The sequence below is a fragment of the Haliotis rubra genome, unplaced genomic scaffold (assembly GCF_003918875.1).
Source record: "Haliotis rubra isolate DU_JTF1 unplaced genomic scaffold, ASM391887v1 Scf541, whole genome shotgun sequence".
Taxonomy (NCBI): domain Eukaryota; kingdom Metazoa; phylum Mollusca; class Gastropoda; order Lepetellida; family Haliotidae; genus Haliotis; species Haliotis rubra.
This window is the reverse complement of record NW_025767237.1, coordinates 276250-298675: the sequence shown is the minus strand read 5'-3', so window position 1 is coordinate 298675 and position 22426 is coordinate 276250. Positions and strand designations below refer to the sequence as shown.

Genomic DNA, 22426 nt, shown 5'->3' with positions numbered 1-22426 from the left:
TAAAACTGTAATAACTGTTCTGATATATCAGTTTCTGCAGTCTTTCAGGGAATGTTACAGTATGACCAGAAATTATTGAGAATTTTAGGAATATGTTTAATTGGATTTCTAGTAAAACAACCTTGACCAGCTATCAAGTGCTTGGTTTCATTCAAGAGAGACAACTCTGTTAATCCTTTTTCATTAGTTTGTGAAGAGTTATCCCCCTTTGTTTACTTGCTAGCAGACGACATTTTCAGTGATCCTCAGTATGGATGATTTAGAGAAGAGGGAGTTGATTATTGAGTATTATAACAAGGACATCAGATCAGCTAAAGTGATTTCAAGTAGAACAGGCATCCCTTTGTCCACTGTTTATCGTGTTTTGAAAAATATTGCAAATGGATATGGCATTGAGCACCAGGGAGGCGCAGGTAGGCCCAGAAAATTGACTGTCGGTGACAGGAGGCGGTTTGGTATTCTTGTTTCTAAAACAAACAAAAGGAGTTTAGAAAACTTAAGGCTGGATATGATTGATAGAGGAACTGGGCTGTCTGTAAGGAGACAATTAGAACTGAGCTGCATGCAATGGGTTGGCAGAAAAGTCGAGGAATTCCATCACCGATCATGAAACCTGAACAAAAGGAGCGAAGGTTGAACTGGTGCTTACAGCATAGAAATTTTAACTGGGACAATGTGATTTTCTCAGATGAAAGTTCTGTGTGGCTGTTTCCTAATGCATTGAAATTCTGGACCAAACAAACTGAAAAACCTTTGTATCAGCTTCAAAGTACAGTCTGAAATTTAACGTGTGGGGTTGGCATATCTGTGTTAGGGGCAACGCCCCTCTGTATTTGAAGTGAATAAGAACAGTGAGAGGTACACAGATATTCTTGAGGGACATTTACTTCCATCTGCTCACGTGTTCTATGGAAATTTTTGGATTTTCCAGCAGGACAACGACCCAAAACATCGCTCAAAGCATTCACAGGCCTGGTTTCGACCCAAAATATGACATTTTTAGATTGGCCAAGCTATAGCCCTGACCTAAATCCAGAAAATGTTTGGGGACTTATGAAGGAAAATGTCAATAAGAAAAATCTGACAAATATTGCTGAAATGAAAGAAGAGGTGGTCCGAATATTCCAGCAACATCACGGACACCATGGACTTCACAAAATGTACCCATGTTTCTAACTTCTTTGACAAGCCAACAGTATAACCACTATACCCCGCCCATGAAATGAAAGAAGAGGTGGTCCGAATTGCAGCTGGACCACGATTTCTAACTTCTTTGATCAGTAGTATGCCCATTGAAGGCTGATTGCTTGGTGACATGACAAAATACTAACTGTTCACCTGTCTTGAATCTGGAGTTATGTTCTGCTAATATTCACATTCAATATGTGAGTAATGAATGAAAAATTATAAAAATTTACAATCTTTAAATTCTCAATAATTTCTGGTTGTACCAATGACAGACCTATGAGGGTCATATTTATACAACATGTATGATCAATACTGTATGTGGAGTAACTAACTACATTTCACATACAGGTAATGCTAAGATAATCAAAACTCTCCTATTTAGCAGACTTAAAGGAGCTGTTGCAATAAGTATGCCTTGTCAAGATATTTTGGCTACCATCCTCTGTTACACAGATCTTGTCTCTATGTAATCAGGGTAATTATTAACAGCATATTAACATGATGAACCACAAATACCCAGGAACTGATGATGCTGAGGGTAGAATTTCTCTGAATAAATACTGAGAGTAGCATTGACATCCTTAGTGCTCTTGTTCTAGACTCATACTGTTGACCTCAGAAGATTCACCCAATGAGATATAATCAGTCTTTTTCTGAAGTGGCCAATCACTGACAGCGTAACTTCAGCCAACCAGATGTCTCAATCTTTCATTGAGCTCTCGTTCTTTCTGCAGCAGATTGTTGGAGTGTTTCTTGAAAGCATCAAATTCCTGCACAGAAAGAGGAACAAATTTAACATTCAATTCAATTAATAGTTAAGTAGGCTATTATTTATTGTTTTGTTTATGTCCAACAGCTAAAACATTACAATGTTTTTCAAAATTAGTTTTGCTACTGATAATCAAATAGTTTCTACTTTCAACCATAGTGGCTGGAGAGTGTCACGGCAGAAGCCAGTAATATCACAGCACTGGCAGCCAGCATGTAATGAATTCTGAAACTGATAAATCTGTTGGTCATAAATAGACAAAAGTTCCATGCAAAGTGGGCACAAGCTTAGCTAATTATCACATTTGATATGTATATTCCAATATGAATTTACTCTTGAACCAAGAATGAAATGTTCAGGACCTATTCTGTCACATGGAAATTAAGAATCACAACAGATCACAAAATTCTACTAGAAAATTGAAGACATGCACCTTGATCCCGTTCATAAGGCTGCTTATGTGAGAGAGAGAGCCTAAGTGACAGTGACGCAGGTCAACGTTTAGCTTGGTGAAACAGAAGTGAAAGGATAGGGTGCTGATGGATTAAGGATAAAAACTGTAGCGTATCTCGGGTTTTGTTCCAAGAAACAACTGCTCAGCAAGAGTGAGTGAGTTTGGATTTTTGCTACTTTTAGCAATATTCCAGCAATATCACGCCTGGGGACACCAGAAATGGGCTTTACACATTGTACCCACTAGGGGAATCGAACCTGGGTCTTTGGCATAATGAACGAACGCTTTAACCACTAGGCTACCCCACTGGCAATACATCACCTATACCCCTCCAGTCAGCACATAAGACTACCGACTGCCTCCGTGGTGTAGTGGTTAGAGCGTCCGCCCTGAGAGCAGAAGGTCGCGGGTTCGATCCCCGACCGCGTCATACCAAAAGAGGTTAAAATATGGTACTTGTTGGTCCCTGTCTGGCGCTCGGCATTAATGGGTACAACAAGGACTGGTCGGCTCGGAGTCAGTATAATGTGTCTGAGTGGGGTATTCATGCTTCACTGCGGCATGGTATCTCAGTGGGCACTATAAAACCAGCTTCAGTCCAGGCTAGTACATGCAGCCGCACATACACATACACACGCATGCACGTCGTCATATGAGCGAAATTCTCAAGCACGACGTTAAACCCAATTTCACCTCATCTCATAAGACTACCATACATCAATACAGTAAAGCAAATCTTGGAATGATCTAGTGCTTTTAGAAACTATAAATCTCTCCATAATTTCACATTAGATAGAAATAAATCTCAAACATATAGAGTGTGAAAGTGAACAATGAACATTCATAGGGGGCACTATTCCATGCATAGTGTATGGTGAGAGAGAATATAGTTTTATGCTTCTTAAATCATCACTATTGGCACAATTCTATATCAAGAATGGGGTTGACATTAAACATTTATGTCTAGTCCAACCAGTATCTGTGGTACCAACAAACAAGTGCATTATCCACTGTGCTACCCTGCACCCTTGTGTGAATGGTGACAAGAGCTATGTCGTGAGTTGTTACACCAAGTTCTACCAGTCATACCTCCATCTGGTTCCGCAGGAAGAACAGAGAATATCATACATGAAGAGAAACACAAGTATTTCACCATCTAAACATGCTAACGGTATCAATGTAAAGATTTGCATGCAGGTGTGAGACAGGGTATCTTTAACTTCATACACAACAGGACATCAACAAATGTAGGTTTTGAGTCTGAGAATGATCTGATGCTGAAAACTGCCATCCTAACAATTCTACTGTTCTCAAAAGATTGAGTGCACACATATCAACAGTCATTCACTCTTTGCCTAGTTACTCCTGACAGTCTTGTAACTTCCCACAGCTTTTGACAAGCACTGTCGTAAGAAGCCTCAACATCGAATATAGATAAATGATAAACTATAAGGAAGAAGAAAACTTTGATTCATTATTGTTAAGCAAGATGGAGGTGGTGAGGTCTATTGTGAAGCTAAGCTTTGACAGTAAGTACGTCCCAGGTATTCAGAACCATAGAAAGGTTTTATAGTAGACAGGGCCATGAAGGTGTGAGACAAAGGGTAGCAAGTACGTCCCAGGTATTAAGCACCATAGAAAGAATTCATAGTAGACAGGGCCATGAAGGTGTGAGACAAGGGGTTATCTGTACACAATGTCACCTTGAGCACTTCCTTTTGTCGTATGTTGGCCTCTGACAAGTCATCTCGTAACCTCCGCACTTGGAGGTTGGCATTGACCGATGATGCTTCAGATCTGAAAATGGACAACAGTGATAATTAATAAAATTTTGACACTTACAAGTTGTTCATAGTGATTATTTATTTCAACACCACTGAAGACTGTGAATGAGTTTTGTGTGTTTGACTAGTGAACCTACTGAAATTTCTCCTCCATCTTTCGGACAGCTTTCTCCATCTCTTCCACTTTCCTCTGCAGAATCTTGTTGTCCGTCTGCTCCTTCTACAACAGAAACCCCCCAGATTTTAGGTTAGAATCATCCTGTAACTTGTGTCTCTTGGGGATAGTAACCCTGGTTTGTCGGGTCACGACTGGAATAAGTACAGGTCACTGTCAGTTGGTTTGATACCCTTTATTCCTGCAAAATCAGGGACCAACTCATCCTCGATAATCTCCAGGGTATACATTAGGATAACTCTCCACTATACCCTGGATGCATCCACGGCTTGGGCGATGATTTTATTACCTCCCTTGGCTGGCTCCGCATTCTCACAGTAGCCAATCAGCTAAGCCGCCATTACATCCGAGCTTGCCAGTGTCAACAAGGATAGCAGGCGCAGTTCGCGAAGGTTTGTTCGCAGTACCACTCAGATTTTTTGGGAAATAATAAAGACAAATTGACAGACCTGAAACTTAAAAAAAATATATGACAGAACTCCGTCTACTTCTTTCAGAGTACCTTTGCATCAATTGTGTTGCCAAGTTTAAGCGAAAGTGAGTTGTGAATGGTACGCTCAACTTCCCAGCGTAGGCACCTGATTGGATAAAAAGCCAGCCAAGGGAGGTAATAAAATCATCGCCCCAAGCCATGGATGCATCCAGGGCATAGTGCAGAGTTATCGTAACGTATACCCTGCAGACTATCGAGGATGGGACCAACTGACCATGGAATTAATGTACAAAATGAGGGCTTGCATCAACAAAGTGATTCACTTTTATCTGGCCATTGCTGGAGCAACTGCCAGGTTCTCTGCACGTGTGTAGGATCATACAAAGGCTCACAATAAATAATGTAACTAAGCTATACTTCCCACCAAGTTCATTGTCAAATGTTAACAGTTCATTTACAGAAGTTGAAGCTCTTACAACAGTTGGCAATGTTGTATGATTGCATTTTTCACTAAGTACAGTTGGAAGGTAAACTTGAAGTGAGTATACTTGTCTGTAGTTAAATCTTTTGCAGCAAGCAAGTATGAAATTCTACCAAAACATTTTTTAGGCCTCAAGTAGTATATGCATGAAGGTAAATTTGATATGTCTGTAAACATCTCGGTCTGACCTATCTTTGTCAGCTGGTGTCTCCAACTTGCTCTATTGACCATTTAGATTCTAATGATGGTATTTACCGTGACGAGCTTCCCTCTCTGCATGGCAAGGTCGAGGAGTTCATCCTTCTCTCGGGTCAGCTGAGCGATCTTACTGCTGGCCTCAAAGCTGGCCGACTGCTTATTGTCAATCTGCATTTGGAGCTTGTGTGTAGCTCCTGAAACAAGACACCATGTTGAGATTGGTGACTGTACAGGTGTAGCGGATACACTGAAGCTGATGTTTGTTGGCACCACAAACAGGAGGCTACAGCAGGAATCAGTACAGGAAAAGAAAAGAGATCTCATGAGAGAACCAGAAGCATTTCTGGAAAGGGAGATGACACTAATGATTAAGAGGTAAAAATGATGAATCTTGTAATAATGACAAATGCCATTGGAATAACTGACAAGCTTTCTCATGCTAAAAGATGAATCAAAATAAATACTTCCTTGAAACCAGAATGGAGATGTGATACGTTACTGCTGCTGCTGCTACAACAGCATCAACAACAATAGGCTCCGTTCCTACCTTTCAACCTCTCCTCCATATCCTGCAGTTTGTGTTGTAGGGCAGACATCTCACTGCGGTGTGTATCTTGTAGATTCAGATTCTCGGACTTGTAGGTTTCTTCTTTCTGCTTAAATTCCAACTGCATTTGCCTGAAATGTTAATAAGACAATCAGAAAAATATACATAATTATAAATATAAATAGTACACTTTTATCTGTATGCCGGACTCCACCAAAAAGTTCTTTAAGAAACATCATCAACATGATAGAGGTGATAAAATCTGATGTTAGTTTGTTTTCGGGGATGACAAGTGGTGCCACAGTTGCATGTTGTAAGCCATCCCGAGACCAGTTGGCTACCTTGTTGAGAAGTATCTGTTTTCCTTAACCAAACCCTCTACATCACGTAATCTAAAAGTTGTGTTTGATCTGGCAACATCTCCTTTGACAATACTTAGTTAGGTCAAGAAGGTAACTTCAACTAAGTAACAAAAGACTAAGCATGATTGGTGTGTGTGAACTTTGCCCTGCAAGTATTGACCAGGGAGTAATTATCCTCCTTTCCCTAGAGTATAGTTTCTATAGTGCATCGAAGTCCATCATGTGTGGACTGGTCCAGCCTGTCCAGGATGCCTTCCTATCATGATGTGTACAGATTCTATGTGCTATCTGTTTTAATGAGTCTTGTTGTGTGGATTGCCTTTAGTTAATTACCTAGTGCCTTCACTTGCAGCTGATGTACATAGTCATATTCTGGACTACACTTTAACCATACATTTTGTCAAATAGAAACTGAAAAACAAAACTAGAAATGTGATTTGCTGCTGTAAAATGTGACTTATGGACATTGTTTTGTACATGGTTTTGGAATGTGACCAGCACACAATGGCTGTCTAGCTTTCAGGTGATCATTAAAACACTTTTGTGTAACTGTAAATAATGCATACATAATGCCAGATCTCACTGAAAATCAACCTCTCCGTGCTGTGGTTATGCTGCAAACAGGAATGGCACAAAACAAAGTTGTCAGATGTTTAGTGATCATGGAAACACAATATCATCTCTTTGAAGAGGCAACTTTAGACGATTGACCTTTGTAAACTATGTGTACTCACTGTGCTTTCCACCCTGTAGTAGTATCAAGGATACATGTCAGCGCCATGCACAATGTGGACTTACCTGCATCTCTGTTCTATGATGTTGTATTGTGACTTCAGCTCGGAACACTTCTTATCCAGCTCATGTATCTTTTGATCTCGCTCCACTATCGCTTGAGAAAACAGTTTAGCATTGTCTTCTCTCAATTTGGCGTTTTCAGCTCTCAGTTCTTGATTGACTCTCTTGTACTCATCTTTGTACTTGATCATTTCTTCATGATTTGAAGCCAAGTCATTAAACCTGGAATCTAATATATTGAACTTCCGTATCTCATGCTGCAACTGCTCATTGGCATTGTCTCGAAATTCCATCAATTCTTTATTTATAGCATCAAGAGTTTGAGTTCGAATTACAGCTTCATCAGCCCGCTGTTTGAGAATCATAATAAGTTGTGACTGTTCATCAATGCGAGATCTCAGCATCCCAGCTTCTGTCTTATCATCTTCTGACAGTGCACGGAGCTTAGATAAAGTCTGCTCCATATCAGTCATGTCCTGAAATTACAAAACTCTCAACATTACTTTGAATAAGCCTCATCTTTTCACTTCTTGGTTTACTATTAAATGTCTGAAAAATCCTTGTCAGTAGTGGACCCCACTAAACTATACAAAAATAAATCAATGTCCAACATATGGTAGTCTAGATCACATACTTTGACATGGTGTATCTATAGCTCTCTGCCATGGGAACTGTGTCAATTTACTTTTGTTACATACATCAAAGTATGTGATCTGGACCACTTAATACCAACCATAACATTTGCTACATTTGAACACTTTCTAAATTACACAGTGTTTCCACAAGAACACATAATCAACAATATCTCAACCATAGTGTTTCAAGTTCTGATAATATTAATAAATATAATGGCATATTTCCTTTACAGGTACTTTTTCTGACAGACACATAATCTTATGATGGTTGCATGCTATTATAATATAAACACTGGATTTCAAGAGGAAATTTTGGGATATCCAAAGGTGAACCAGGTTGACTACATTATATTTGGTTTATCCAAATGTCCTTCATACATTTTGCCAACTTTGTAAAAAAATGCAATATGACAAAAATAAAAATAAATATGATAACTCTGAAATCACATTTAGTTTTTACACTTATATACTGCTCATAGCAGAGACCATATGTGTCTCTGCTCATAGTGATCCGACGAAAATGAACAAGCCAATAATATATCGACCATTTTGCTATCCCTGACGACTTGATGCACATTTCGGGGTGTTTGTTGATTGACGGACGACATCGTTAACCGGGTCTTGCTTCCTACCCTGACTGGAAGTGATGTGTTTCAAAGATAAGTATTAGTGATGTTGAAACATTCTCAAACGCTCTGTTGCGAACCAAAACAATTTAGCCGGAAGCGGAAGCAAAATACATGAGACACAAGAGTCATCTCCCCTTTGTAGGAGAAGCTTGTAGTTGCTGATATACCTAAACACGATGTTTGTGACGTTTATATCAATGCTCTCAGCCGGAAAGTAATTGGCAGGTGCGTTTCTTTCCAAATGATTGTGTAGTTATTCGTAAAACAATTGCTGCTGACTCATGTTTCCGAAAAAGTTCAGTGTTAGTCTGTCTGCTGAATATGTTTATATTGTTGAATGGTGTCAAAAGAAAACAACGGAAACTTTTTTGTGGCCTAATAATATTTCATGGCCTTATGATATTTTTGGTTTTATGTCCACTAACTATTTGCTAAATTTCGATTGGCGAATATGTCCAATAACTTGTATCATGTAGATCTAGTTTTTGCAACCCTTAGTCTTAAACTAGGTACGTGTTGATGGAAGAATAACATAGCATCCATTAGTGAACCCATATACTACACCATGCTCTGTATAATCACAACATGTATATGTCATAAAAGTATGGCCGTGACAGGTACTCAACCACTCGCCCATGTTTACACACACATCGAGCAGTACCCAAATGGGAGAATTCAGATTCTAGACAATCTGTACCTTCAGATTCTTACCCAATGCACACCTAGAACGGGAACTTCAGTTGCATGCGCCTGGGAAAACAAATAGGTAATATGATTATTACAGTAGAAATTGGCCTATGACACTAGGCACTTGTGTCCATTGTTTTAAGCCCATCAGAGCTCTCTACTTTCAGAGTTGACACATGAGCATGAAGAGGAGAGACATAGTAAATGAATGTGTTGTGCACTTCTATTTCCATTAACCTAAAACAAGAATGCATCTACTGGTAGACTACTGTTTCTTGATTATCCAATAACAACTGGGCGGGGCATGTTGCATTTTTTGTCAATGATGATGTCAGTGATTCTATATTGCTGCCAGCAGGTGCTTGTTTTATTTGTCATATAAGCTTATATATTTAGGTGAAGTTATTATCATTGACTTACTTACTAGAATGAATAGACTTTATTTATTTCTGAGTTTTTAGAATACATACATATGGAGCAATGGAACTATTTTTGTAATTGTCCGGAGTTCCAGTAGGTTAATCATTACTTCTGAATATCAACCAGATAAACTAAACTGACATGGCAGTTTGGTAAGTTTCTCATTTTCTCATGTTCCGATATTTCTTCTGTTTCAGTCAAAGCAGACATGAGCAGCACCAAATTTGATGTCCTGTGGTCTCCAAGTGCCGCAGACCAGTTCATAAAGTATGGAACTTCCCTTGATCTGTACCAGGTGGAGAAGCGACGCCTAGGACAGACCTACAGAGGTGGGGAACATTTATGTCAGCATACTGTCTGGGGTACATCTGATGAAATTGCATCTCTGTATCTCAAAACACAAACACAGATTTCCCAAACTTATTTTTATTCCATTCTTGTGAAGGTGTGGTTGATGATCAGTTACAGTGACTGATAAATGACAAGTGTTGTTTTGTGTTTATGTGTTGTGGGTCAAACAATGTTTGTTTTCACAGGTACAGCAATCTCTGACGACTTCTGTGCTGTCCACGTGGCCACCAACTCAGAAATCAACCTCATCAAGGTGAGATATTGTACATTTCTACAATGTTAGATATGTGTCTTTAAACTTCTATAGTGTAGGATATGCGTGTACACTTCTAAAGTGTAAGAGACATGTATATGTACGTCTATAAGAGTAGGGCGGTAGGGTAGCTGAGTAGTAGACCCAGGTTCTATTCCCCATTTGGGTACAATGTGTGAAGCCCATTCTGGTGTCTCTTGCTGTGACATTGCTGGAATATTGCTAAAAGTGGTGTAAAACCCAAATCACAACAGGACTGAACCCAGCTGGTCCATAACTCACCAATACTGGGTTATATCCCAGATTTTGACAATCCCTTTAGTTGGAGTTTTACATGCATGTTATAATCAGAAGTTAACAGACTTCTCTTGATTTGTTGCCACAAAATATTCATTTTATTTTGACCAGTGTGTAGCCTGGTACCCTCGCCCAGAGCCACGGAACCTTCTGGCTGTGGGCCACACTAACGGCAAAGTCGTACTGACAAGGTAGGGACTTTCCTCACAACATTTGTATATATTTTGTATTGCATTATAAATGAGGAAAAAATCCAGAAATGAGAACATGAAAGTAAACTTATTGTCTGTCCCTTTATATTCAGTGATTTTATTTTGTAATCGAGTACAAGCTGAGCCTGTGGTGATGAGGGTTAGAATTGGTTTTCAGCAACCCATGCTTGTCATAAGAGGCAACTAATGGGATTGGGTGTCCAAGCACTCTGACTTGGTTGACACATGTCATTGAATCCAAATTGCATAAATCAACGCTCATGATGTCATTGGATTGTCTGGTCCAGACCACCTTGGTGTATAAGAAAAGTGATGTCAACTTCTTAATTGTGAATAACACGATGTTTCGGAGTTTATGCTTATCCCTTCATCTCACCTGATGAAGGAACAAGCATTAACACCGAAATGTCATATTATTCACAATAAAGAAGTAAATCTTGCTTTTCTTATGCATTCCCCTTGTAAATGCCATTCAAAGATTTTCACCTTCATGTAGCTTGAATGTTGCTGAGTGCAGCATAAAACAAACAAACAAAGAAACAAACCAAAACCTGACATCTTGAACCCCTCTGTATTTTCAGCTTTGGAAACAATGAAGATGAACTTATTGGAAAAGAGTTTTGTAAGTACAATGTATGTTCTGTTAATAAGCCAGACAGGTGTTGGTGAACAATTTACTTACACAATGTTTGTTGAGTGAACTGAATATCAATGAAAGCTCAATAGTATGTTGCCTTATGATATGTGCACTCTCACTGATGAGTATTTTATACGTGTCTGTTGTTCTTTTTGCAGTACACAATGCCAAGCACAGTCGACAGTGCAGCTACTTAGCATGGAATCCCGAGGAAACACATCTTGTAGGTTGCCTTGGTTACTAAGTCGTATTTGTTGTATACAGACAAATAGAGATGAAATATATGTTGAAAAGTATTATTTATTTTCAACATGATATATAATGTTAAAGAGCTGTCATAAACATAGATACCCGATATATGTTTTCCAATTTTTATCAACAAAGAGAAAATACAAATAATATTATGTATGAATTTGTTTATTTGCTTCTATATGTCAACGAAATGATTCTCTTATGCCATACTGATAGTAGATCCTGAGTATAGTCAGGTTTATAGAATCAATATACTTCCAGCTGGCTGAAGGATTCAGTGAGCGCTACCGCAATGACCCCTGTATTGTCATCTGGGATGTGTTTGCATCAGCTGGAACAGACATGTCAACTTCCACGAGAGGTCTCGTATCAGCACCAACAGCGAGTGGGGGGTCGTATCAAAACCTCTGTTTGAAGTAGGTAGGTATCTGTTTTTGTGGCTATACTGGTGTATCATGTCAGCACAAACAGCAAGTGGGGGTCGTATCAAAACCTCTGTTTGAAGTAGGTAGGTGTCTGTTTTTGTGGCTGTACTGGTGTATCATGTCAGCACCAAATAGCAGCAAGTGGGGGTCGTATCAAGTGGGGGGTCGTATCAAAACCTCTATTTGAGGTAGCCATGTATCATATCTTCTCACTTGTATATTTAAGAGCTTGAACATACTCCTGTTTTGTTCTGTACAGGGTCTGGGAGTGGTGATACGAGCACATCCTTCTGCTGGTTTGTCAGTGAATCAAAGACCTTCGTGACTGGCGTCAACAACAGACACATGCGGGTCTACGACCTCAGAGGTGGGTATCTCCTCCATGTTGTGCTTGTATGTCAGATTTATGGCAGTTCATAGCAGGATCACCTTGATTCAGGTGTTTTTATACCTTCTGTTTCCATTTACAGTTAATTTCCACTTACAGAAAATAGTGTAACAATAAGTTTGTTTACAATGTGTTCTTCTAAACCATAGGGTGGAGGGGTAGCCTAGTGGTTAAAGTGTTCCCTCGTCACGCCAAAAACCCAGGTTCGATTCCCCACATGGGTTCAACGTGTGAAGCCCATTTCCGGGGTCCCCCGCTGTGATATTGCTGGAATATTGACAAAAGCGGTGTAAAACCAAACTCACTCACTCACTCTAAACCATATGATATAATAACCATTATCCCAGTATGTGGCCTGAAACCTGAGCCTAGTCAAGTTCTGTTGTCTTGTAAGTTCGGCTCAGAACAGTCCACATAATCACTAACCTTGGCTGATGATGATGCTCATAACCATGTGTTTCTGCTAGTTGGTTCAACAGTTCTTGGCTAAAACTGTTCTCCATGTACGCCATTCCAGTTGTGATTAACACTATCTTACAATGGACCAACAGGTAATAACTTAATGAATGCTGACTAAGCGTCCATTTGTTGACTTTCAGATTTAACGAGACCTCACCTTCAGAATCAACACAAGGGCGTCCTAGGTCTTTGTGTCGACCCGCTGTCCGATAAACAGTTGGCATCATTTGGAGAAGTAAGTCAACACTAGGTTTATTTATTTACAAGGTCAGTTTATGTTGTTCACCCTATGGTGATGCTACCTCCCTCAAGACCAGAGTCATGGCAAGAGGGTCAGCACTCAGACTGACCTGTTGTCACCCTATGGTGATGCTACCTCCCTCGAGACCAGAGTCATGGCAAGAGGGTCAGCATTCAGACTGACCTGTTGTCACCCTATGGTGATGCTACCTCCCTCGAAGACCAGAGTCATGGCAAGAGGGTCAGCATTCAGACTGACCTGTTGTCACCCTATGGTGATGCTACCTCCCTCGAGACCAGCCTGTCATGGCAAGAGGGTCAGCACTCAGACTGACCTGTTGTCACCCTATGGTGATGCTACCTCCCTCGAGACCAGAGTCATGGCAAGAGGGTCAGCACTCAGACTGACCTGTTGTCACCCTATGGTGATGCTACCTCCCTCGAGACCAGCGTCATGGCAAGAGGGTCAGCACTCAGACTGACCTGTTGTCACCCTATGGTGATGCTACCTCCCTCGAGACCAGAGTCATGGCAAGAGGGTCAGCACTCAGACTGACCAGTTGTCCGGGTCTTGAGCTGGTTTCTTGTTTCTTTTTAAGAAAAAGGTGACTTCATGTATTCAGTATGCTTACTTTTTCAGTGAAACATTTTACTTGCTTTATAAAGGAAATATATTTGAAATATTGTGTTTAAATTGTGTGATATGAGCTTGTGGTGCACATGATGCATACTATTTTCAACTAACATGGAAACTATAAAGGGTAATAATTTGACATAATTTCAGTCTAATATACATAGTATAAAATTACTTTTGCCTTCTTGCTTCCAGAATCAAGTTTCTGTATGGGATCTCAGAAGCTTTGAAAAACCTGTATCCTTTTTCATGGATTAATTTCTTGCACTCTGTCTGAGACTCTGACACACACTCACAAACACACACACACTCACACACACACACGCGACGCGCGCGCGCGTAACATATATATCACACACACACACACATCACACACAGACACACATAGAGATGCATAGAGGTACAGTCACAGTGATGCACCCCCACAGACACAGACAGACACAGACAGACAGACAGACAGACAGACATAGACAGACAGACATACACACACAGACAGACAGACACAGACAAACACAGAAGATACAACTGCAATAGTTATGTTCCAGGAATAACTAAAAGTAAAATATTTGGATATACTGTATCGATGTTACCTTGTAATAGTGCTCCTTAACAGCTGAAGGTTTTGACTCTCCCAGAAAACAAGTCGGTCATCAAGATCAGCTGGTGCCCCACTAGGTGAGTATGTTAGAGGCTACCAGGACGAGATCTACATCAGTATGTTAGAGGCTACCAGGACGAGATCTACATCAGTATGTTAGAGACTACCAGGACGAGATCTACATCAGTATGTTAGAGGCTACCAGGATGAGATCTACATCAGTATGTTAGAGGCTACCAGGACGAGATCTACATCAGTATGTGATAAATAATGCTTTTTCTGTAATTTAGAATCATGGCTCGTAAAGACGGGCATAAGGTTTCTTATGGACTGTGGTACTATTTGTTAGAAATATGTGACTTAAGGGCTCCTTAATACTCTGCAATCTGCATAGAATTATCTGATGTAACCTGATGCCCTGCTGTATTCTGGGGAGTGTATTCAGTCAAACCTATTGTAAGAGATACAATGGTGGGAGGGTTGGTCGTGTGTGATGGAGAGATATTGTTGTAGGTGATACAATGGTGGAAGGGTTGGTCGTGTGTGATGGAGAGATATTGTTGTAGGTGATACATTTAGTCCACACTATGCATTCGGGAGACTGTTTTAGCGTATACCAAGCCATCTGGAGAGAGATGGGTTGTGGGAGACTGTTTTAGCGTATACCAAGCCATGTGGAGAGAGATGGGTTGTGGGAGACTGTTTTAGCGTATACCAAGCCATCTGGAGAGAGATGGGTTGTCGTGTGTAATGGTGGGACACTGTTACAGGTCTGGGATGCTGTCTGTGCTGTGTAAGGACAACAACGTGGTCAAGCTGTATGACATCAGACACTCGGTGTTCGGTTGGTAAGTAACCGAGATGAGAGTTACAGGTCTGGGATGTGTCTGTGCTGTGTAAGGACAACAAGCATGACATCAGACAGGTGAAATGAATCTTAACTTTGTGTTTAAGATTATAGCCCAGAAATAGTGATCTGCATGTGGGGTGCTTGTACTAGTCCAGACCCATGTGGGTGTCACAGTTTAGCTCACTGAGATACAATGTCACAGTTTACAGAATTCCGGATAGCATGCTTGCTGCAAGCCACCCCGTCCTTGTTTTATCCCAATGCGAGCACCAGGCAGGGGAACAACACGTACCATCAGTTACTACATGTTGTGGATCTGGCCACCATGCTAAATATATGCAATGACTTCGAATGTGACATTAAACGCCTGACCCATATATATACTGGGGGCGGTTGCACATGACAGTCTCAAGTCTATGTTACAGTACAGGGCCTAGATTTTCGAAGCTCTCTTAACGCTAAGATAGTCGTAAGTGCCATACCCTAACATTAACTTACGACTATCTTAGTGCTAAGAGAGCTTCGAAAATCTAGGCCCAAGATCCCATTACCCTGTACACATCAGGGTGGCAGGAAGTCAGGTTGAGTTGCTTGTGTTGCTTTAGATCAGACTTTCATGTGATAATTCCTTGATTCAGGCGCTGATGTTATGGAGCCTGCTCTTGTGGAAAGAAACATCCAACGTAAGTAGCTTCCTTTGGGAATACTCTTCCATATTGTTTGCATGTAACTGAGGTAATAACCTATGTGCACACAAGTGTCGAAATCCCAAAATACAAAAGTAGGTTTTGGCATATACGCTCAAAAAGAAATGGTTCAGGCCACATTAGAGAGTCTGGCTGTTGGGTTGTCAAAGCCGCTTTTCATTTAGTGGGACACTTACAAGGAAGCTTAAACTGTCCATGGATGAAGTTTGTTTTGTGTGCCAAACAAACAAATCAGATCCCATTCTGCCTTATTTCAAGGGAGTCATCAAGCTGGATGCATCTTGAAGTTTGTGTGTTGCCAAGAGTAAGGTGATGGTGCGTGTTTTCTGCAGCCTGTAAAGATTCTGTGATATGTTGTGTGTTTTCCGCAGCCTGTAAAGATTCTGTGATATGTTGTGTGTTTTCTGCAGCCTGTAAAGATTCTGTGATATGTTGTGTGTTTTCTGCAGCCTGTAAAGATTCTGTGATATGTTGTGTGTTTTCCGCAGCCTGTAAAGATTCTGTGATATGTTGTGTGTTTTCTGCAGCCTGTAAAGATTCTGTGATATGTTGTGTGTTTTCCTCAGCCTGTAAAGATTCTGTGATATGTTGTGTGTTTTCCGCAGCCTGTAAAGATTCTGTGATATCGTCCTTTGCCTGGCACCCAACTCACGAGAACCGCCTCCTGTCCGTTACTTCATCTGGTGAAGTGCGGGACACTGTCATCTTTGAGAGAATTCCTATGGTGAGTGACTCTGTCATCTTGGGTTCAATACTGTATTTAGTATTTCACATATACAACAATGTGGGAACTTAAAAGGGGTAAAAGCCCAAAGCTGGTTGTAAACTGTAAACTGACGTATGTGGAGTAAACAGACCATGGCTGATCTATTCATCACTATTGATTACTGAATGAGATCGGCCAACAGTGGTATGATGTTGGTTTTGTAGAAGTGGTCACCGTCCTTCCACCTGACGTGGGCGTGTGGGAAGAAGACGGTTGACTGTATCCAGACTGACCTGTCCAGACAGCATGTGGACATCTCCACCAGGATGTACAACAGGGTCAAGATGGGGTATGGACTGGACTCCGAGGTAACTTGTCAAACCACTTAAAATGTTTCAGAAAAATGTATTCAAATACTAAAACTTGTAAGTGTATCAGAGGTGACAGGACAGGCTTGTAAGGTGTGAATGTTGGATGCTGTTTTCAGGAAAAGCCTTAAAGTATTTGATAGAACCACTAGTGTGGGAAATGTCTTGCATCACCTACTTAAAGTCACTTGATGGTAATGGAGCCAGTGATTTTATAGGAAATGTAATGAACTTTAGCTCAATTTTGATAAAAAATACTGTGGGATTGATGAAAAAATACTGAGTAGAAGATTGTTCAATGGTTGATTGTCAGACATGTTTGATGATTGACATGAATTATCACTTGACCATGAATGGTCAATGGCCAATTATTGACTGGTAATGACTTGTTATAAATTATTGACTGTTATCATAATGAGTGTTCTACGGTGTTCCAGATGTCCAGTCTGGACAGCGTGGGGCCTGCTATAGACTATGAGTCTCACCTGCACGGACTGTGGAAGTGGCTGTTCTGTATCCTGGCAAAAACAATACAAAATGTTCCAGGGCATTTTCACCTGAAAGACCTTTGAGCTTGTAGTAATCCCGAAACCTTTCACATTTTGCTTTGATTAATGTCTTGATTAAGGAAAGTTAAAACACATTGACTTCATGACATGTACTCAATAATTATAGGCAGAGTATAGAACGTTTGGCTTAACGGAACTGTAATGAAAACAGCAAATACTATGCGAGCATAACCCATGAGCTAAGGATTTATGGTTCATCAGTTTTCAGTGAATAAAAGGTGTTGTAAGGGACTTACAGGACTTACATCAGTTGAGAATCAATGATATATGCAACACAAATGTCAAAGTTATTTCACGTTATCAACCTACTCTTGAGGGAAATATTGCATATTTATTCCCTATTATAATGTGGGAGACTTTAGACCTTAACCTGCACCAGCAATAAAGGATTACATGAACGAGAGTGAGCCGACTTCCATTCTGAAGAATTCTGGTATTGGCATCAGGGGTATACTCCAAGTTGATGACAGCCGAGGCCAGCAAGAACGTGTACAAGTCCTGGATTGGCGTGGATGGCATGCTGAACCAGGGCAGGATCGTCAACCAGTATGTCAGTCGAGAGAGGTGAGGCCGAGAAATGAGTACACATCTTGGTTTTCCGTGTGCAGAAGAACTGTGATTTGGATGGTTGCGACATGTGTTTCATAGCTTGTCAAGTGTGGTTGTTACTGAGATTGGTGGTTGTTCTGGAGATTGGTGGTTGTTCTGGAGATTGGTGGTTGTTACAGATTGGTGGTTGTTACTGAGATTGGTGGTTGTTCTGGAGATTGGTGGTTGTTCTGGAGATTGGTGGTTGTTATGGATTGGTGGTTGTTACGGAGATTGGTGGTTGTAATGGAGATTGGTGGTTGTTATGGAGATTGGTGGTTGTTACTGGGATATTGGTGGTTGTTCTGGAGATTGGTGGTTGTTACTGATATTGAGCTATTATGGAGGTTGGTGGTTGTTCTGGAGATTGGTAGGTTCTGTTGGGATAGCTGTTTGTTCTGGAGATTGGTGGTTGTTACAGATATTGATATTGGTGGTTGTTACGGAGATTGGTTACTGATATTGGTGGTTGTTATTGAGATTGGTGGTTGTAATGCTATCAATACATATTGGTGGTTGTTACTGGAGATTGGCATATTGGTGAACTCACTTGTTGTATACTAATATGATACATGCAATATTGCTGACTCGGTGTGTATACTAATATATATACATGCAATATTGCTGACCTCGTGTGTATACTAATATGATACATGCAATATTGCTGACCTCGTGTGTATACTAATATATACATGCAATATTGCTGACTCGTTATGTGTATACTAATATGATACATGCAATATTGCTGACTCCGTGTGTATACTAATATGATACATGCAATATTGCTGACTCCGGTGTGTATACTAATATAATACATGCAATATTGCTGACTCCGGTGTGTATACTAATATAATACATGCAATATTGCTGACTCCGGTGTGTATACTAATATAATACATGCAATATTGCTGACTCCGGTGTGTATACTAATATGATACATGCAATATTGCTGACTCCGGTGTGTATACTAATATGATACATGCAATATTGCTGACTCCGGTGTGTATACTAATATAATACATGCAATATTGCTGACTCCGGTGTGTATACTAATATAATACATGCAATATTGGTGACTCCGGTGTGTATACTAATATAATACATGCAATATTGCTGACTCCGGTGTAACAATGTTTGCGTCATGTGGTCATCAATAATCATGATAAATACACACAAGTTTTCGCAACATATTGGTTGATATGTTCTGGGTTTTTTTCACTCCCAAGTGAGGTGAGAGTGACATACAACTCTGATCATTTCCTGGACATTTAGTGAGTGAGTGAGCTTAGTTTTACGCCGCTTTTAGCAATATTCCAGCAATATCATGGCGGGGAAACCAGAAATGGGTTTCACACATTATACCCATGTGGGGAATCGAACCCGGGTCTTTGGCAAATGCTTTAACCAGTAGACTACCCCACCACCTCCCTGGACAAATGTTATTGCCCTTGGAATATTCCTGTCATGTGGAGTGGGCAATATATTCATATGTTGTAGTATTTATAATGTTTTGTGTTTGTATGAATTATGGATCATGATTGATTATTTTCTTTTTTTGGCATGATTCCAAGGGAGCTGAGAATGGAAAAAAGTCACTAACCTTTTAATGGGTATTTGATAAATGGTTGTTGAATGTCATGTGGAGTAGTTCATGTATGGACACCTTTGTGTTCAGGTCGGTGGTGCTGCAGCTGTGTGGCTGGGGAAGAGAAGATGACAAGTTTGGATCTCTCAAGTCCCTACTTGAAAAGTAAGATATACCGTTTTTTACCTACGAGGGCAAAAATATCAGGGTTCATATTTTTCATACGATGCCTCTATGGCAAAATATCACTTTGTCATGGTGACGTGACGTGAACAATGCTATGACGTCACGTTTCTTCTGTGACGTTGCATTTTACATGCAGCGGCGGTGAGTAGACAGCCTATGTTTGTAAGTAGATTTCGGTTTATTTTCCTCAATTTGACGACTTCGGTAATAAACATAATATCATATTCGTGCCCATATCATACTATGTTTACGACACCCATGCCTAAATATCAGTATATCCCTCACTCTCACTTGGGAAATACCAACATTTAAGCACTTGTGTTGTAAACATAGTATGATATGGGCACTCATATAATATCCTCTATACATGGGAATCTTATTCACAACAATTGAGTGACAACAGCTTGGATTGTTGCTGATAATATCAATCACTGGATTGTCTGGTCTGGTCTGGATCAGTTACAGGCTTCTATCATGTAGCTGCAATATTGTTGGGTGTGGACTGGATCAGTTACAGGCTTCTATCATATAGCTGCAATATTGTGGGGTGTGGACTGGATCAGTTACAGGCTTCTATCATATAGCTGCAATATTGTGGGGTGTGGACTGGATCAGTGACAGGCTTCTATCATATAGCTGCAATATTGTGGAGTGTGGACTGGATCAGTTACAGGCTTCTATCATGTAGCTGCAATATTGTGGGGTGTGGACTGGATCAGTTACAGGCTTCTATCATATAGCTGCAATATTGTGGGGTGTGGACTGGATCAGTTACAGGCTTCTATCATATAGCTGCAATATTGTGGGTGTGGACTGGATCAGTTACAGGCTTCATCATGTAGCTGCAATATTGTGTGGGACTGGATCAGTTACAGGCTTCTATCATATAGCTGCAATATTGTGGGGTGTGGACTGGATCAGTGACAGGCTTCTATCATATAGCTGCAATATTGTGGAGTGTGGACTGGATCAGTTACAGGCTTCTATCATATAGCTGCAATATTGTGGGGTGTGGACTGGATCAGTTACAGGCTTCTATCATATAGCTGCAATATTGTGGGGTGTGGACTGGATCAGTGACAGGCTTCTATCATATAGCTGCAATATTGTTGGGTGTGGACTGGATCAGTTACAGGCTTCTATCATATAGCTGCAATATTGTGGAGTGTGGCATGGTAATTTTATCTGTAGTTGATACACTATTATTAATTATCAGTATCTCAAGGTATTCTATATTCCTCCTGTTTCTGTATTACAGTTTGCAGGAGAAAGGATTCTTTGAGAAGGCAGCCGCTCTTGCTCTATTCAACCTCCGTCTGAAGGAATCACTGGAAATACTGAGTCAAGGTGCTAGCCGGTCGCCAGGTAACTGTTACCTAGTAACACCATACAGTCATCAGTCCAAGAATTATACTTTGTTACCTATAACAGAATAGTCATTTTTTTTGGATATTGTACTGACCAAGATCTGTATCTCTTCTTGTGTCAGATCACGGGAACCTGAATGCTGTTGCCATGGCGCTGGCGGGCTACTCAGATCAGAAGTCGACTCTGTGGCAGAAGACGTGCAACAGTCTGCGGAACCAGTTAGAGGACCCGTACCTCCGTGCCATGTTCGCCTTCCTCACCGGTGACCGACAGAACTACAAGGATGTGTTGGTCAGTGCCTGGTGGGCCAGTGTGTGAAGTGTTCACTTACAAGACACCCAGGCTTAAGTGTATGGAGGGATGAGATAATGCTGTACATCGTTTTGTTCATCAAGGGAGATAAGCATGTTGTGTCTTGTGAGGTAGCCATTTCAAGTATTGTTAATCAGGGGAGATAACCATTTCAAGTAATGTTAATCAGGGGAGATAACCATTTCAAGTATTGTTAATCAGGGGAGATAACCATTTCAAGTATTGTTAATCAGGTCGAGATAACCACATTGATTTTCAGGATTCAGACATGGCTGTTGAAGACAAGGTGGCCTTTGCCTGCATCTACCTTCCGGACCCCAGGGTGAGTGCATAGTATACAGTGATCACCTTCTTAGCAGTGTTATAGCAGAGTTTACATAGTCAATCCAGGTCAATAACATGTGAGATCTGACGATTGAGTACTGGGTGTGAATCTGGTTAATTTGTTTCAACGCACACCGGTGGTATAAATTTCAATAACTATCAGTTCAGTCAATGACACTCGCTTCCTCCCAATCTCTCTCTCTCTCACACACGCGCACGCACGCACATCACACCTCAGTCAACTCACTCACTCACTCACTCACTCACTCCTCACTCACTCACTCTCACTCACTCACTCACTCACTCACTCACTCACTCACTCACTCACTCACTCACTCACTCACTCACTCACTCACTCACTCACTCACTCACTCACTCACTCACTCCTCACTCCTCACTCACTCACTCACTCACTCACTCACTCACTCACTCACTCACTCACTCACTCACTCACTCACTCACTCACTCACTCACTCACTCACTCACTCACTCACTCACTCACTCACTCACTCACTCACTCACTCACTCACTCACTCACTCACTCACTCACTCACTCACTC

At 40.7% G+C, this 22426-nt stretch overlaps 2 protein-coding genes across 2 annotated transcripts in view; one reads left to right on the top strand and one right to left on the bottom strand.

Moving 5' to 3' along the window:
- Nucleotides 1-1343: 1343 nt before the first annotated feature.
- On the bottom strand, nucleotides 1344-8535 carry LOC124253483 (coiled-coil domain-containing protein 89-like). Its single transcript, XM_046687276.1, has 7 exons — nucleotides 8367-8535; nucleotides 7190-7662; nucleotides 6030-6160; nucleotides 5540-5676; nucleotides 4333-4415; nucleotides 4115-4208; nucleotides 1344-1958 (listed from the first exon to the last, which is right to left on the bottom strand). Exons 1-7 carry the CDS (start codon nucleotides 8427-8429, stop codon nucleotides 1872-1874), a joined length of 1068 nt encoding a protein of 355 aa, XP_046543232.1. The 5' UTR covers nucleotides 8430-8535; the 3' UTR covers nucleotides 1344-1871.
- A 52-nt stretch (nucleotides 8536-8587) lies between these two features.
- The window catches only part of LOC124253486 (GATOR complex protein MIOS-like), a 29897-nt gene continuing 16058 nt past the window's right edge, over nucleotides 8588-22426 (top strand). Inside the window, 23 exon segments of the mRNA XM_046687280.1 lie at nucleotides 8588-8675; nucleotides 9755-9886; nucleotides 10094-10161; nucleotides 10570-10649; nucleotides 11252-11292; nucleotides 11466-11530; nucleotides 11821-12067; nucleotides 12244-12351; nucleotides 12972-13066; nucleotides 13901-13942; nucleotides 14325-14380; nucleotides 15074-15147; nucleotides 15792-15836; nucleotides 16466-16584; nucleotides 16791-16934; nucleotides 17372-17447; nucleotides 17883-18003; nucleotides 18005-18067; nucleotides 19767-19841; nucleotides 21121-21227; nucleotides 21352-21521; nucleotides 21802-21843; nucleotides 21845-21864. Of these exon segments, the coding sequence (XP_046543236.1) occupies nucleotides 9766-9886; nucleotides 10094-10161; nucleotides 10570-10649; nucleotides 11252-11292; nucleotides 11466-11530; nucleotides 11821-12067; nucleotides 12244-12351; nucleotides 12972-13066; nucleotides 13901-13942; nucleotides 14325-14380; nucleotides 15074-15147; nucleotides 15792-15836; nucleotides 16466-16584; nucleotides 16791-16934; nucleotides 17372-17447; nucleotides 17883-18003; nucleotides 18005-18067; nucleotides 19767-19841; nucleotides 21121-21227; nucleotides 21352-21521; nucleotides 21802-21843; nucleotides 21845-21864 (1979 nt within the window). The 5' untranslated portion in view covers nucleotides 8588-8675; nucleotides 9755-9765.

Excerpts from the sequence above, each read along its gene's own strand:
- LOC124253483 (XM_046687276.1), bottom strand. The coding sequence starts at position 8,429 with ATGTCGTCCGTCAATCAACAAACACCCCGAAATGTGCATCAAGTCGTC. Across the intron at positions 6,161-7,189 it reads ATCATAGAACAGAGATGCAG|GCAAATGCAGTTGGAATTTA; the intron begins GTAAGTCCACAT and ends TTAACATTTCAG. Across the intron at positions 1,959-4,114 it reads GACAAAAGGAAGTGCTCAAG|GAATTTGATGCTTTCAAGAA; the intron begins GTGACATTGTGT and ends CTTTCTGTGCAG.